This window comes from Hyperoodon ampullatus (assembly GCF_949752795.1).
Source record: "Hyperoodon ampullatus genome assembly, chromosome: 17".
In the NCBI taxonomy this organism is placed as follows: Eukaryota; Metazoa; Chordata; class Mammalia; order Artiodactyla; family Ziphiidae; genus Hyperoodon; species Hyperoodon ampullatus.
In genome coordinates, this window is record NC_136930.1 from 14,407,008 (window position 1) to 14,423,828 (window position 16,821).

General features: G+C 42.5%; 1 protein-coding gene across 1 annotated transcript in view; it reads right to left on the minus strand.

The window, feature by feature from the left end:
- Window positions 1-6,504: 6,504 nt before the first annotated feature.
- The window catches only part of NCOA2 (nuclear receptor coactivator 2), a gene marked incomplete at its 3' end in the record, with an annotated part of 153,156 nt that continues 142,839 nt past the window's right edge, over window positions 6,505-16,821 (minus strand). Inside the window, exons 21-23 of the mRNA XM_079722133.1 lie at window positions 15,984-16,073; window positions 14,270-14,442; window positions 6,505-6,742 (exon numbers count right to left, since the gene is read on the minus strand). Of these exons, the coding sequence (XP_079578259.1) occupies window positions 6,505-6,742; window positions 14,270-14,442; window positions 15,984-16,073 (501 nt within the window). The remainder of the gene's footprint in view (window positions 6,743-14,269; window positions 14,443-15,983; window positions 16,074-16,821) is intronic.

Sequence of the window (16,821 nt, forward strand, 5' to 3'; positions counted from 1 at the left end):
TCGTAAGGGCCGTACAGGGCACGTAGGGGTGGAGTGTGTGGCCAGGCCACTCAGGATGGCTGTTCTGCTGTCTGTCCATCCCCTGCCTGACCAGTGCCTGCTTCACCTGCACCTGCTCACAGGACTGACCTTCCTACTACTTGTCCCAGGCCCCAGCTGGTGATTGTTCTTATCAAAGGGGCGGTGAGGGGCTTCTCTGGTGGCACAGTGTTTAAGAATCCGCCTGCCAATGCAGGAGACATGGGTTTGAGCCCTGGTCCGGGAAGATCCCACATGCTGCAGAGCAACTAAGCCCGTGGGCCGCAACTACTGAGCCTGCACTCTAGGTCCCGCGATCCACAACTACTGAAGCCCGTGTGCCAGAACTACTGAGCCCGCGAGCCACAAGTACTGAAGCCCGTGCGCCTAGAATCCATGCTCCACAACAAGAGAAGCCACTGCAATGAGAAGGTTGCGTACCGCAACAAAGAGTAGCCACCGCTTGCCACAACTAGAGAAAGTCCGCGCGCAGCAGTGAAGACCCAATGCAGCCAGATACAAATAAAAATAAGAAAACAAAATTTATTTTAAAAAAGGGGGGGGTGAGGGGTGTGCCCCTCTACTGCTTTCCCTGGTAACTCATTTGCCCACCTGACGTCGATTCCCCTGTAACTGGTAATCTTCTCCCTCTGCCACACCCCCAGAGCGAAGACTGCCACCATGTCCTATCTGCTGGCAGAGCTACACAGTGGGTGTAGCTCCAGGACCTTGCTTCAGACGTGTAAGCTCCTCCACCCATTAAACAACTGATGTCTCTGCTGCTGACTCCAGGCTCTTTCTTTGGTCTTGAAGCTGGGCAAGTGCAGGCCTTGGAGGCCTGCGGAGTATACCCCAACATGTCCTAAGGTAATTGCTTCTTCTTCTTTTTTTTTTTTTTTTTTTTGCGGTACGTGGGCCTCTCACTGTTGTGGCCTCTCCCATTGCGGACCACAGGCTCCGGATGCGCAGGCTCAGCGGCCATGGCTCACGGGCCCAGCTGCTCCGCGGCATGTGGAATCTTCCCGGACTGGGGCACGAACCTGTGTCCCCTGCGTCGGCAGGCGGACTCTCAACCACTGTGCCACCAGGGAAGCCTGGTAATTGCTTCTTCACTGTGCCATTTCAGATTACCAAAGTTGCATAGGAATGCTCTTTCTGATAGCTGGAGAAGCCTGGGCTGTTTACCCAGACTTACACATATTGTCTGCCGTTCAGTCAAACCTTCTGAGGGAGCTCCCCGGTGGTCCAGTGGTTAGGACTTGGTGCTTTCACTGCCGTGGCCTGGGTTTGAGTCCTGGTCAGGGAACTGAGATCCCACAAACCACGTGGTGCAGCCACAATGTAAGAAAAAGTAATTCTGAGACACACAAAAAAGCCTTACAAACTATAAAAGAGAATGCGCTTGCCACATTCATTGGCCGTGTACCTGGTGCCCTATTCATCTGCTGCAGCAACAGTACCACATCCAGCACAGGAGCTGTGAGCAGGAAGTTAAGTCGGTTAAATGTAGGGTAGTGTATGGTGGTTCTCCAGGCTGCATCACCAGGGGCCACGCTGGTGACTTACGGGGACTATATCCCACCTCCTTTAGGTCTTTGATGGTGGTGCTCATCGGTACCATCCCTCCTCACCCCAAATCGATATTGGTTTTGATTTACTGCCTTGACTGGAAGTCGGTTTTGAAGTTTCCACTGTGCTTTCTCTATAGTCTAGAAGCCCAATACGGGGGTTATTCCAACTGCCAAGTATGTAAATTTCTCTTGTACACTTGGGGAACTGGGGGGGAAATGCCCCCTGGGAGGTCCATGGAACCAGTGGGCCCACTGTGAGTGAGACTTCAGCCAGGACTCCATTGACCACCTGGTCTCTTGGACCCTCCCGTGGACAGAGGTTCAGGACGATGCTTGTTGTCGCACGTCAGTGTCACCTTGTTCTGGGCCCAGAGTCCTCCACGTGTCTGCTGCTTCCCCTTTCCCCAGTGCAGAGTCACCTGAGTTAATGACTGTAGCTCCCTTGGGGGAAGCCTGGGGAATCATCCTGATAAAGATCCTGGCCGTGGTGTGGCGGGGTTCTTATTCCTAACAACCTGGCCACCTGTTCAGTCTGTGGGTTTTAGATTTGAAAATTGCCTCAGGTCTGAGAACTGAACAAGGGACCATGGCTTCTTTTTTTTTTTTTTTATTAGTTTCTGCTTTGTAACAAAGTGAATCAGTCATACATATACATCTGTTCCCATATCCCTTCCCTCTTGCGTCTCCCTCCCTCCCACCCTCCCTATCCCACCCCTCCAGGCGGTCACAAAGCACCGAGCTCATCTCCCTGTGCTATGCGGATGCTTCCCGCTATCTATCTACCTTACATTTGGTAGTGTGTATATGTCCATGCCTTTCTCTCACTTTGTCACAGCTTACCCTTCCCCCTCCCCATATCCTCAAGTCCATTCTCTAGTAGGTCTGTGTCTTTATTCCTGTTTTACCCCTAGGTTCTTCATGACATTTTTTTCCCCTTAAATTCCATATATATGTGTTAGCATACAGTATTTGTCTTTCTCTTTCTGACTTACTTCACTCTGTATGACAGACTCTAGGTCTATCCACCTCATTACAAATAGCTCAGTTTCGTTTCTTTTTATGGCTGAGTAATATTCCATTGTATATATGTGCCACATCTTCTTTATCCATTTATCGGATGATGGACACTTAGTTTGTTTCCATCTCTGGGCTATTGTAAATAGAGCTGCAATGAACATTTTGGTACATGACTCTTTTTGAATTATGGTTTTCTTAGGGTATATGCCCAGGAGTGGGATTGCTGGGTCATATGGTAGTTCTATTTGTAGTTTTTTAAGGAACCTCCATACTGTTCTCCATAGTGGCTGTACCAATTCACATTCCCACCAGCAGTGCAAGAGTGTTCCCTTTTCTCCACACCCTCTCCAGCATTTATTGTTTCTAGATTTCTTGATGATGGCCATTCTGACTGGTGTGAGATGATATCTCATTGTAGTTTTGATTTGCATTTCTCTAATGATTAGTGATGTTGAGCATCCTTTCATGTGTTTGTTGGCAGTCTGTATATCTTCTGTGGAGAAATGCCTATTTAGGTCTTCTGCCCATTTTTGGATTGGGTTGTTTATTTTTTTGTTATTGAGCTGCATGAGCTGCTTATAAATTTTGGAGATTAATCCTTTGTCAGTTGCTTCATTTGTAAATATTTTCTCCCATTCTGAGGGTTGTCTTTTGGTCTTGTTTATGGTTTCCTTTGCTGTGCAAAAGCTTTGAAGTTTCATTAGGTCCCATTCATTTATTTTTGTTTTTATTTCCATTTCTCTAGGAGGTGGGTCCAAAAGGATCTTGCTGTGATTTATGTCAGAGAGTGTTCTGCGTTTTCCTCTAAGAGTTTGACAGTTTCTGGCCTTACATTTAGGTCTTTAATCCATTTTGAGCTTATTTTTGTGTATGGTGTTAGGGAATGATCTAATCTCATACTTTTACATGTACCTGTCCAGTTTTCCCAGCACCACTTATTGAAGAGGCTGTCCTTTGTCCACTGTACGTTCCTGCCTCCTTTATCAAAGATAAGGTGACCATATGTGCGTGGGTTTATCTCCGGGCTTTCTATCCTGTTCCATTGATCTATCTTTCTGTTTTTGTGCCAGTACCATACTGTCTTGATTACTGTAGCTTTGTAGTATAGTCTGAAGTCAGGGAGCCTGATTCCTCCAGCTCTGTTTTTTATTCTCAAGATTGCTTTGGCTATTTGGGGTCTTTTGTGTTTCCATACAAATTGTGAAATTTTTTGTTCTAGTTCTGTGAAAAATGCCAGTGGTAGTTTGATAGGGATTGCACTGAATCTGTAGATTGCTTTGGGTAGTAGAGTCATTTTCACAATATTGATTCTTTCAATCTAGGAACATGGTATATCTCTCCATCTATTTGTATCATCTTTAATTTCTTTCATCAGTGTCTTATAATTTTCTGCATACAGGTCTTTTGTCTCCTTAGGTAGGTTTATTCCTAGATATTTTATTCTTTTTGTTGCAATGGTACATGGGAGTGTTTTCTTGATTTCACTTTCAGATTTTTCATCATTAGTATACAGGAATGCCAGAGATTTCTGTGCATTAATTTTGTATCCTGCTACTTTACCAAATTCATTGATTAGCTCTAGTAGTTTTCTGGTAGCATGTTTAGGATTCTCTATGTATAGTATCATGTCATCTGCAAACAGTGACAGATTTACTTCTTCTTTTCCGATTTGGATTCCTTTTATTTCCTTTTCTTCTCTGATTGCTGTGGCTAAAACTTCCAAAACTATGTTGAATAAGAGTGGTGAGAGTGGGCAGCCTTGTCTTGTTCCTGATCTTAGTGGAAATGGTTTCAGTTTTTCACCATTGAGGACAATGTTGGCTGTGGGTTTGTCATATATGGCCTTTATTATGTTGAGGAAAGTTCCCTCTATGCCTACTTTCTGCAGGGTTTTATCATAAATGGGTGTGGAATTTTGTCAAAAGCTTTCTCTGCATCTATTGAGATGATCATATGGTTTTTCTCCTTCAATTTGTTAATATGGTGTATCACGTTGATTGATTTGTGTATATTGAAGAATCCTTGCATTCCTTTAATAAACCCCACTTGATCATGGTGTATGATTCTTTTAATGTGCTGTTGGATTCTGTTTGCTAGTATTTTGTTGAGGATTTTTGCATCTATGTTCATCAGTGATATTGGCCTGTAGTTTTCTTTCTTTGTGACATCCTTGTCTGGTTTTGGTATCAAGGTGATGGTGGCCTTGTAGAATGAGTTTGGGAGTGTTCCTCCCTCTGCTATATTTTGGAAGAGTTTGAGAAGGATAGGTGTTAGCTCTTCTCTGAATGTTTGATAGAATTCGCCTGTGAAGCCATCTGAGGGACCATGACTTCTTATGGCGGAGACTGCATTCAGGCTACTGCTCTCCATTCTTTCCTGTCTTGATTATAGATGTTAAGTCGATAGCTCTTAGTAGGGAAGAGTGGGTCCCCTCTGCAAGCCCAGAGATTTGGGGGCTTCAGAATCAGCAGCAACCATCTAGATGTCTCTACCCACATTTCAGAGTCCCAGGTTTCCCCACCAGGCCCCTGCCTTTTGCATAACAAACCTGCCTTAATCGAGCATTTGAAAACTCCAATAATAAGCTCTGTAGCCGGCCCCTCAGCTGTGGCTGCTCTTCCACTGCAGGAGAGGTTCTCTGGGTGATGCCACAGAGGCTCTGTAGTCTTATTTAGTGTTAATTGCTCCTAAACGGCCCTCATCAGCCTCAATATCCCTCTGCAGGGCAGCAATCGAACTTGGCAGTGACCAGCCTTCTCCACGGTCTTTGTAGGCATCCTCTCACCCCCAAATCTTTTTTTTGTTTTTTCGGTATGTGGGCCTCTCACTGTTGTGGCCTCTCCCGTTACGGAGCACAGGCTCCGGACGCGCAGGCTCAGCGGCCCTGGCTTACGGGCCTAGCTGCTCCGCGGCATGTGGGATCCTCCCGGACCGGGGCACGAACCCGTGTCCCCTGCATCGGCAGGAGGACCCTCAACCGCTGCGCCACCAGGGAAGCCCCCCCGCAAATCCTTTGAATGCCTTGCATCATCCCACCTGCCTTGCCCTTCGCTGGCACGCCTTCCGAGGTCCCCACCAGTGAAATCTTCAGCAACTGAGCCGCCACCTTGTGCCAAGGACTGTCTGTGTCCTATTTGCTGACCAAGATGATGTCCGCTTCTACTGGCCGTGAGTGAGCCCCTCCCACGTCCTCATCTCACTACCCGCTTTCTTAGATCACTTACGTTAGTCTGCAGCCTCCAAGAAGCAGTCGCCAAGATGCCATTGGATGTGCAAGCAATTTGGTAGGTGAGATGCTTGTGAGGGAAAGTAGGGAGGATTCCAGAGCAGGCTAGAGGAAGGAGCAGAATTCTAAGAAATCTTGGCAAGGCCGTGTAGAGTCCTTGAGGCAAAACTGCTCATCAGAGCAGCTCCATCTCCTGGGTGGGTCTGCCTTGTTATTCCTGCTGCAGCCAGTCATTGGCTGGGAGCTGCCTGGGTGGAAAGGTAGTGTAGCAGCTGGGCCCTGGGCTGATCACACTCCCCCTGCACAGCAGATCCGAGGGGTATGTGTTCATGGCCGCTGCAGTGTGTTTCTCATCACGGCTTGATGGAGTATGGTGACCCTTGTCTCTGTACTCATGTCTTAGAGAGAGGCACTGAAAGATGTTTGGAAGCTTAGTGTATGTGGACCGGATTGCCAGTTGTGGGCTTTGCTGTAAGGTGACCTGGGAGTTTTCATGGGCAACCGGAGATGTTAGTCTCGGCGTGTCTTGCCTTTGTAGCTGCTCAGATTCCCTTGTGAAGACACTTAGGCAACCAGGCAGGAGAGTGTGTTCAGGAAGCTAATTTGGTGAACATTCTAACCAAATGTTAGAACATTCTAACATTCTAACATTCACCTAATAATATCCTGTTTTCAGTATGGTGCCACCCCCTGATCCCCGTTAAACTTTTCTGGAGAAGACACCTTAATTCTGCTGCCCAGGTTGGGAAGGTTGTTTGCTTGGAGTGGATCTGCCAGCTTCTTCACTAGGCTTCTCATGCCCACGTCTGAAGACACCTGCTCATTTCCGAGTCTCTGAGAAGTTCCACAGTGAGACTTTGTTTGCTTCTTGCCGTTACTCACTTTGGCCCAGCACTCAGCTGTGTCAGGTCTACAAAATGAGTTAGCACTCTTCCATTTGCTTTCAACTGCCAAACCTTTGTTGGAGTAATTTCTATTCCTATTATCCTTGTCCTCATGGGTTTGTGCTTTTGTAGAAAGGCCTTTACTGTTTTAGTGGGATTTGGGAGGGACCTGAAATGAAGTCATGGGTCCAATCCTCCATTAAAAAAGAAAAATTTATTATTTATTTATAAATTTATTTTATTTATTTTTGGCTGTGTTGGGTCTTCGTTGCTGTACGCGGGCTTTCTCCAGTTGTGGCGAGCAGGGGCCACTCTTTGTTGTGGTGCACGGGCTTCTCATTGTGGTGGCTTCTCTTGTTGCGGAGCACAGGCTCTAGGCACGCAGGCTTCAGTAGTTGTGGCACGTGGGCTCAGTAGTTGTGGCTCGCGGGCTCTAGATGGCAGGCTCAGTAGCTGTGGCCCACAGGCTTAGTTGCTCCGCGGCACGTGGGATCTTCCCGGATCAGGGCTCGAACCCGTGTCCCCTGCATTGGCAGGCGGATTCCCAACCACTGTGCCACCAGGGAAGCCCCAATCCTCCATTTTTAATTGGTGTCTTCAATAGCCTTTTAGCTGGCTTCCGTACTGACTTTTCTCCACGCAGTAGCTAGTCTGTTAAAGACACAAATTAGATTACATTACTCCCTTGCTGAAAACTCTCCAATGGTTTCTCAATACACAGAATAAAATCTAAATTCCTTGCCTTGGCCTATAAGATCGTATATAATCCAGCCCCTGGCTTCTTCTTGGTACTCATCTCCTACCTCTTATCCCATCAGTTATCTTCTCCAGCCACACTGACTTTCTTGCTGTCCTTCAGACATCAAAGCTGGTTCCTATCTCATAACCTTTGTATTTGCTGTTTGATCTACCTGAAACATTTTCCCCCCCAGATTCTTACAGGTCATGCTTCCTCACTTTCTGATCTCTGACCGAATGATTAAAGGGTCAGTTTATCAAAAGGACATATAACTGTTATGTATATATGTACCTAATAACAATGTTTCAAAATAAAAAAGCAAAGATGATATAATTAAATGGAGAGACAAATGTACAATCATAGTTGGAGACCTTAACACTTTTCTCTTACTGATAGAAAACTAGATAAAAAATTAGTAAGGGACTACTTACATGCTGTTCACAGGGTTTAAAGTAAAAGGATGAATAAAGATACAGCATGCAAAACTAATCCAGCATTAACATGCTTATATATCAGATAAAGAAAATAAGATTACTAGAGATAAAATAGGGCATTATATAACAATAAAAGGGCCCGTTCATCTTGAAGAAATGTTTATGTGCCTCATAACACCACTTCTGACTACAAGAAGACAAAATTAACAGAACTAAGAGGAAAAAGAAAAACTCAAAGCCATTACTGGAGACTTTGACAGGATAAGTAGATGAAATGTGTGGGATGTTGCTAAAAGCAGTAAACAGAAGAACATTTATAATCTTGAAATACATGTATTAGAGGAAAAAAGGTTGAAAATTGATAAGCTGTTCATACATCCTTAAGAAGTTAGAAAAGAAAAACTTGCCAAAATAAATGAAAAATAAGCACAAGCACAAAAAAGGTTCAAATATGCAGTGAGTGGAATAAGAGGACATCTCAAAGAATGCTATGGATTTAAAGAAGAGGACATTTAAAACAATTTGCCAGAAAACTCCAGGCATATGGCTTCAGTGATGAGTACTACTCAAAATTCAAAAAATACCAATCTCAACAAATTTATACAGACCTTTGCTTTGGAGGTCAGAGAATTTATACTCCCACTAAAGTCCATGGACGTATTCATGACTATACTAAACTTAACTTTTTGCCAACTGGATGAATGAAGAAGTTCCGTATTGTTTTAGTTTGCATTTTATTGATCACTAGTGATGGTGAGCATCTTTTAATATTTAGCAGCCGTTTTTCACTCTCATGTGTTCATAATCTTTACTTACTGCCTATTATTTTTCTCATTTATTTTTGTAAACTTTGTTCTTAACATTAGTTTGTTTCCCATTACACTTGCTGTGTCTTCAGTTTCTTGATAGAATATGAATTTTTTTTTTTTTTTTTTTGCGGTACGCGGGCCTCTCATTGTTGTGGCCTCTCCCGTTGCGGAGCACAGGCTCCGGACGCGCAGGCTCAGTGGCCATGGCTCACGGGCCCAGCTGCTCCACGGCATGTGGGGTCTTCCTGGACCAGGGCACGAACCCGTGTCCCCTGCATCGGCAGGCGGACTCTCAACCACTGCGCCACCGGGGAAGCCCAGAATATGAAATTTTTATAAGTTTATTCTTAATAATTTTTTGTTTTGTCTTTTAAAGAATGACTTCACTTTTCCAACAATGTACACATGTATTCTTCTAATTTTATATTTCATTATGTTTACACCCTTGATCTATGTGAAATTTGTTAATATTGTGAGGGAGTTAACTTGTTTTCTCCAAATGTGGCTGACTGTCTCAACACCTTTTTTTTTTTTTTTTTTTTTTTTTTTTAGAACAGAGACTCCTACTGATAAGAAATGGCATCTCTATCATATATTTACCTACATACAGCGACCTGTCTCTGGGCTCTATACTGTTCTTCTGATGTATTTAGCCATTTCTACGTAAGTACACTATAGTACTCACCAGTATGTTATAAAATGTTTTTAGAAGTCTTTTTTCTTCTATAACATTTCCATTATTGTACATCTTATCTTCCAAATGCATCCTACTTTTTGGATTTGCACTGGAATTGTAATAATGCGGGGGCAGGAATTGATGTATAATACTGGGCTTTCCTTTTCTAGGTTCATGGCATGCCTCCCCTTTTCCAGGTCTTTTATATCTTTTCGTAAAACTTTGCAGTTTCTTCACAAACGTCTTTCACACTTCATGTTAGGTATAATCTTACTTTATAATCATTGTTTATTGGTTATTGTAAATGGGGATTTAAAAAAAATTGGGTATTAGTGTGAATGGAAGTTATTGCTTTTTGTATGTTCCAGCCATCTGAGCTTCTTTACTCATTCCAAGAGCTGGGTGGTAGATTCATCTGGGCTTTCCCCATAGGTGGTCAAATTGGCTAAAAATGTTTTACCCCTTCTATTCCACTAGCGATGCCTAAATTCTTAGCACGGGTAGTGGGCCTCCTTAGTTTGTTCTGATTTTAATTCTTTTAATATCTCACCATGAAGTAAGATGTATCACAGTGGGATTGTATCCAATAACTTCAAATAACTTTGGGACATTTACTCTGTCTAGAGGTTTTACTTTTCCTTGAGGTTTTCTCAAGAATGTGGGCTGAAATTTATCCTGTGCAAATTTATCAAACAGCATCTATTAAGTTAATCATGTTTTTTTTTTCTTTTACTTTGCTAATATAGTTAGTAGCACAGGTTTTTCTAATCACTCATTTTGTTTCTGGTATACTTTAAAAATTGTATAGTATTGTATTTACTATAATATTTCATGTAGTTTATGACCTGGGTTTTAAGTATTATACTCGCATTGCTTATCAACTATTAACAAACCACTCTATTAAAACCATCATGATTATTCTAATGCAAAAAGTATAACCTTAATAAGCCAGTCAGGAGTCCACATTAGTCTCGTACATGTTTTTGGAGAAGTGGGGATGAGCAGTGGTGGCATCATTTAGGGCTCACTTAGATCTGGCCTGTGTTTGCCATGGAGTTTGTCAGATAACCTTAAGCAGGACAAACCCCTCTTGGCTTCAAACTGAAAATCTAGAAAATGGGTCATTGAGATGATAAATGTTAACAGGCTGGGAACAGTGTCAACTACTGTATAAACGTTGGAAATTATTAAATTACACATCAGGTAATTTTATATTTAACTGCAATTATGAATGAAGATACAATATAAACACATGAAAATCTCCAAAGCCGTGTAAAACCCGAAGGCATTAAAATTTATTAAATGATGCAATAACAACAGAATTCTTTATTTACAATAGCATTATTTAACATCAAATAAGCAAATAGCATCAGCAAAGCAATATTAACTTGCATAAATGTATTTAAAATTTCTCTGAATATATCTACCTTTTGCATAAACTGCTCACACTAGAAATACAAACATCAATGCAGGTGAACAAAGTGATGTTTGGAGTCAACTCCATTTTGAAAATAAATCACAACCTGCAACACTGTAAGCTTTCTCCTGAAGAACCATAGTTAATATATTGCTTAATTTTACCATTGTATAATCTTTTCATATACACACATCTCAGATGCAAGTTCATGAGGAACTGTACAAATAAAACCCACAAATGGCATAAGAAAAAAAAAAGACAGTTAAATGTTTGAAGAAATGTATCATCATCACCATTCGACAACATAAAGGTTAAGTGATGATCCACCTATTCAAAAAATTGTACACAGTTCACTATACAAATATAATACATCGGACAGCTATGTAGGAATATACAAGACTTAAAAACAGATCTAAGGCATTATGCTAGATTTTAGCATTTTGAGGTTCTTGCACATAGCTTTTACCTGTAGTAAGAAACTTAAAAGATTTCGTTTTAGTCTATAAAGAAACACCAGGGAGAAAATTCTAATTAAAATCGAAGCCACTACAGTAATTTTCTTTTGTGCAGAGAATGCTTTGCTCTTAGGCAGCATACTACCATACAAATACTAGAAAATTTTAAATTCACACCAACAATTAATGGCTTAAGTTGCATTTCAAAATTGATTGTGTATCTTTGGGTTCTGCAAGGGGATCTGTGCCACCCATTTCATGTGTTAAGCCCATAGGAACTCCGTTTTTAAACACATTAAAAACTGCATTATATAAACTGCAAAAACATTGCTTTCAGTTATTACAGGCCGTAAGAGATACACGTGGGAGGGGGCATTTTCATCTTCGAGTTCAACGAATTCATTGCAGGAAAACAGCTCACTTCACTTTTTCAACTTACCACATCACATGAACGCGTCGATGAGTTTCACAACCAAGTTAATGTATGTATACTTTTCACATTATGTGTTTTTCACATTTAGTAATATAAGTAAAACACTGATTATTTGTTCTATTAAACGAAAACCAAGTACTCAGTCTAACAAGTTTATTGTATATAGCATGAGAAATACTGATCGTGGAGGGACTGATTTGGCTTTTGCTTCTGTCATGATCAATGTGATCAGAGGGTTCCTTCACTGACTTTTCTTCTCTTAATTAGATGTGAAATCCACGACCTGATCTGAGCCATAAGAGAACCGATCATCTCTTTTCCTTCAAAACGGTAATGATCATGAATTATTCCAAATTACCAGTATCACAGGTTTGCAGATTTGTCTGAATTGGGACTGACAGTAGAACACAGTGGGCAGAGGAATAAACAAGAAAAGGTACACAGGTGTTTTTGGACAGTGTTCTAGTGAAAAGGGACTTAAAACTCAAAACGAACAAATCCAGTTTAAGCTCCATTTCCCTTCTGTGTGAAGTTAGTCATTCTAATTCACGCGTTTCTAAAGATCAACTTGGAACTGGTCACGTGACACCTTGTATGACATAAGCCTTGTGGTGCCAGTGAGGGCACGGAGTTCAGGGCCAACATCTGCCCGTGTTTTTCGGTCACAGTTGGGCGACCCAATGGTTCGGTTGAGAAAAGCAGAGCCTTTCAAGAGGGACATGTGAACTGGTGGCCCCCAAGAAGTGCTGTTCCTCGGCCACCTCCCTGTAGTGAGACCCCCTCAAGTGGAAAAAAGTAGCGAAATGCAAAATTTTCCGAAAATTTCTTTAGTATGGAGCCACACTTTCAGACTGTCTACTTACCATTCATCTTTGGGCTATACCTCTTTCTATACTTCCATAATCTGTACATATATAGAGAGATATACGTATAAATAGGGGTAGTTTGTATATTTTTCACCCTGCCACAAATAAGGAATCAAATTTCAAGGAAAAATCTCTCTGTTCCTAAAAAGCCTGGCTAATGAGATATAAAACGCTTTGCTTTTTAGACATCAAAAAGACATCATTCTGAAATTAGGTAAGAAAGTATGTGTATTAGGGGTTGGGGAGAAATTGCTCAAAAAAGGTCACCAGTTTCTTGGTATTACAGTTGTCTGAAACTGATGCCAATTAAGAAAAGATTGTTCCCCTACCAGAGTGGGCAAGAAAAACAACCAGAAAAGTGGCCTGCTTAGTAACACGTAGTCTTCCTAAGGTTCATTAAGAAAGAATATAAACATATAAAAATCAAGAATCGGTTTCCATAGCGGCTGCGTATCCTATAGATTAGATAAATGACTTATGAGCAGAATCACAAGGTTTAGAAAATAAAAAGTCTTTAAGTCTACAAATTAGGTCTAATCGAGGCCGTGACAGCCTTTACAAAACACCTTTAGGAGACATTGCTATGAAGAGATCTAATTTTAATACTGAAGTACCTCATTTTGGAGTCAATTCCACAATATGTATACCTCACAAAAATTATACAATTAAAACACTTAAGTTCTCAACTTAAATTATTGCTTGTTTACATATAAATTGGATTTTATGTACCTTACAAAACGTCGGCTTAGTCAGCACTGCTAAAAAACAAAATAAAAAACACATGGTGGAGGTGAAATCTGTCGTGATGTCTGCTGTCAATTGTAAGCACACTATTGTTTTCTCCTGTTTGGTGGACCGGTGTTGCCGGGGGAGAGAATGAATATGCTTTCAAAGCACGTGTCCAAAGCCTGACGGGTGTCAAGTCCTAACTTGGCTCCTCTCCTTGCCAGTAAATGCCTTTTCCTGAAAGTTAAGAGTCAGCAGTTGGTAAGTGGCTGGCAAAACACGTAAGGAAATAATAAAGGGCTTACCTGGTTTCTGTTGCTTTTATTTAAAAAAAAAACAAACAAACATGAGAGTGGGGAGAACTGGGGAAGGCGGAGGGGAAGGGACGAGGCGGGGCCCGATTCAAGAGGAGGTGCGGATTCAGGCCGTCTGATCGATCTAAGTGAATCTGGAAATGAAAACTATTTCTTCTTGAGTCATGATTTGGGTGAACTAGTTTGGTTTGAATCAAAAAAAAAGAGGAAAAAGAAGTACTTGTTACTGTTAACAACAGCCCTCCCACAGGCTCCTTTTCATCCATTCAGTAACTGGAAACGCTTTCCAACATGGTCTTGAGAGCTTTCTACAAAGATACAACTACGATTTCTTGGTCTTCACTTCTTGGGTGTCTCTGTACATAGGGCGCGGTCCATGGTCTCCCCTGCTTTTATCCCAAATGAAGGCTTAACTTAAAACATCTGTAGTTTGATTTTTTTAAATTCTTTTCTTCCCCCCAGAAGAAATCTTACTCTTTTGGACTGGACTGGTTAGCCAGGGAAAACAAAGCAAGAAACCAGTGTCTGGAACCAGACAGGAACAGAACAAGAGCATGGGTGTTTTCCTTAAATACATACATTTAGATACATTCAATCTGACACGGGTATGAAGTCTGCCTGTCAACATTTACTTTGCAGGAGAGATCTAAGTTGCACTAAGGTGAATGCAGTGAACAGACTGACAACTGTCCGGACGCGAGCTGCAGACCGTCTGTCAACACAAGAGGCAGCTCCTCCTGCAGCAGCCGAGGGGACTCCACCGGGGGAGCGGGGCCCAGGCCCATCTGCCCATCTTGCTCTGGCGGGACTGGATGGCAGGTCGGTTGGGTAGAAACAAATAGACGCAGCTCTCCAGACTGGTAAGCATCTTGAGCAAGTGAGCCCAGTCAGCTGAAGAAAGAAGCAACCAGCTCCCTTCAGTGTCAGCAGTATTTCTGTAGGAAAACAGAGAGTGGTGTGATAGCGTGGGATTTTTGGTAAGATCATCATAAGGCCCATCACAAAAACATCAGACCACTTGGCCGGTTTAAATAATGCCGATCACAAAGGCTGCATCCGGATGAGTTACGCTTGACTTTGATGCAGATGAGCAGATGGCACTGACCCTAACTGAACACAGAGGTGGTTCCCACAGCTGGCAGATCCTGCACGCTACTCCGAAGGGCACAGACTGCAACGGATTTCCCATCCCTCCTTCTCAGTGACCGCTGCTCTCTTACCAGTGACGCCCGCCTCCGCAACAGAGATCATTGCGGTACCTGTGAGATACCCAGCTGCCGGACTGCCTGCTCTTTGTGTCCAATCCAGAAGGGGTCACTATTTTCTTCATCTCTCCGCAAATCATCCAGTACAAACCCACTTCCTATAAAACGTTCCTTCTTTTTTTTTTTTTTTTTTTTTTTGCGGTACGCGGGCCTCTCACTGTTGTGGCCTCTCCCGCTGCGGAGCACAGGCTCCGGACGCGCAGGCTCAGCGGCCATGGCTCACGGGTCCAGCCGCTCTGCGGCATGTGGGATCTTCCCGGACCGGGGCACGAACCCGCGTCCCCTGCATCGGCAGGCGGACTCCCAACCACTGCGCCACCAGGGAAGCCCCTATGCTTTTACTTTTTGAACTTGAATGCTAATAATACTAACAAAATGATCCAAGATCCACTGTTGTATAGGAAATTCCACATCATCCCTACCTTTTTCTCCACTGAGAGAGGACTTCCGCTTTAGAAGAGAATTACCTGCTGCTCAGGACTGTATCTAGCCCACCTTCAGAGGGCCCCGTTCACCTGTGCCAGGTCGCTCAGAGCCCTCCCGGTCCCTCTGGCATACCTGCTGCCAGGCTCCCAAGTCAGGTGGCTTCTAAGCACTGATTGTTCTACTGTTTCAAGACTTGGCTGAACACGGTAATATCACTCTTCTTCGAATAAGTGTTTAAGGCAATAAGCAAATGGTGGCCTAACTAAAATGAAATATAGAAAAACACTTAGAGTAAACTTAGACTTAATTAAGGGAGAGAGCGCAACTATAAGTTCCTCTCCATCCTTCTGAAAAGGCAGACATTATGATTCAGAAAAAGCAAAACTAAATCAGTTTGCCCTCACACGACTAATTCCTTGCTACTTGATTTTCTGCTTGGCTATAATAATTTCACTCCGGGGCAGAATTAGTGTTCTTAATTCACACACCACCGTCAGCTCAGCTGAAATGAGCTTAGAGAAAAAATTATTCACACAAAAACCACTGTATGTCCAATAAAATTAGACGACATTTTTAAAAAAATGACAAGTATTACGCAACTCTCTTCAATCTGCTGGCGGACACCATATCCATGCCCATTTTAGTCTATAGAACATCACATTCGCTTTACTACCGCATTCATGGCTTGCTTCTCTGCTGTCTCTTACCCGTGGTGCATCTCCCTCCTGCTTAATCATATCCATTCCAGGCAGCTGGCTTGGGAAAAGGCTGCCTCCTCTGAGAGCAGGATCATTAACCTGAGGGCGGCAGGACAGCACAGGGGCTTTATTCAGTGGGACATCCAGAAGCGTATGGGAAATAACCACCCACTAACCTGCTTCTTTGTTTCTTGGAGTAGAATTATGGGGAGAAAGGACTACATAAAAACGGCCACTTCCCTTATCTATTCTTCCATGCATACGTTCTGGGGGGAGCGTGAAGGAACATGAAAATAAATCCTTATAATACACTCACTGCCTTCACAATTACATTTTTTTTTTTGTATTCTGTAGAGAAATTCAACAGAGATGGTTATATTAGAAACATTCTTATGCCTTAATGTGTTCACTTTTTTGAGTGCAAATTAGATCAATGATTCCTGATGTCTGTTACTTTAGGCAAGTTATTAATTAGCAAGAGCAGGTGTGAATACCCCAAACGGGGCAGGATCTTGTGAATCTTTTCTAAGTGAACTATTCTTGGCATCTGTACATTTCTTTTACAAATTACACTTTCCCTAGAAAGCAAGGCAGGAACTGCTGGTGGTCCACTCTGGTAGAAAATTCAGCATCCACACTATATTTTCTCCATTGAAAAGATGAAAGTCTATTTTTCTTTATTTTGTGTTTAATTTATACACATAAGCATTTAGCTACCAGAGAAGTACAATCCATTCAACGAGAGAAGTGCAAATTATTATTTCACGCATGCATAAAGCCTTCTTACGTTGCAAAGTGCTTATATTTTCTCATGCATCACTTTGCATTTTTATTAATCTTTTTACAG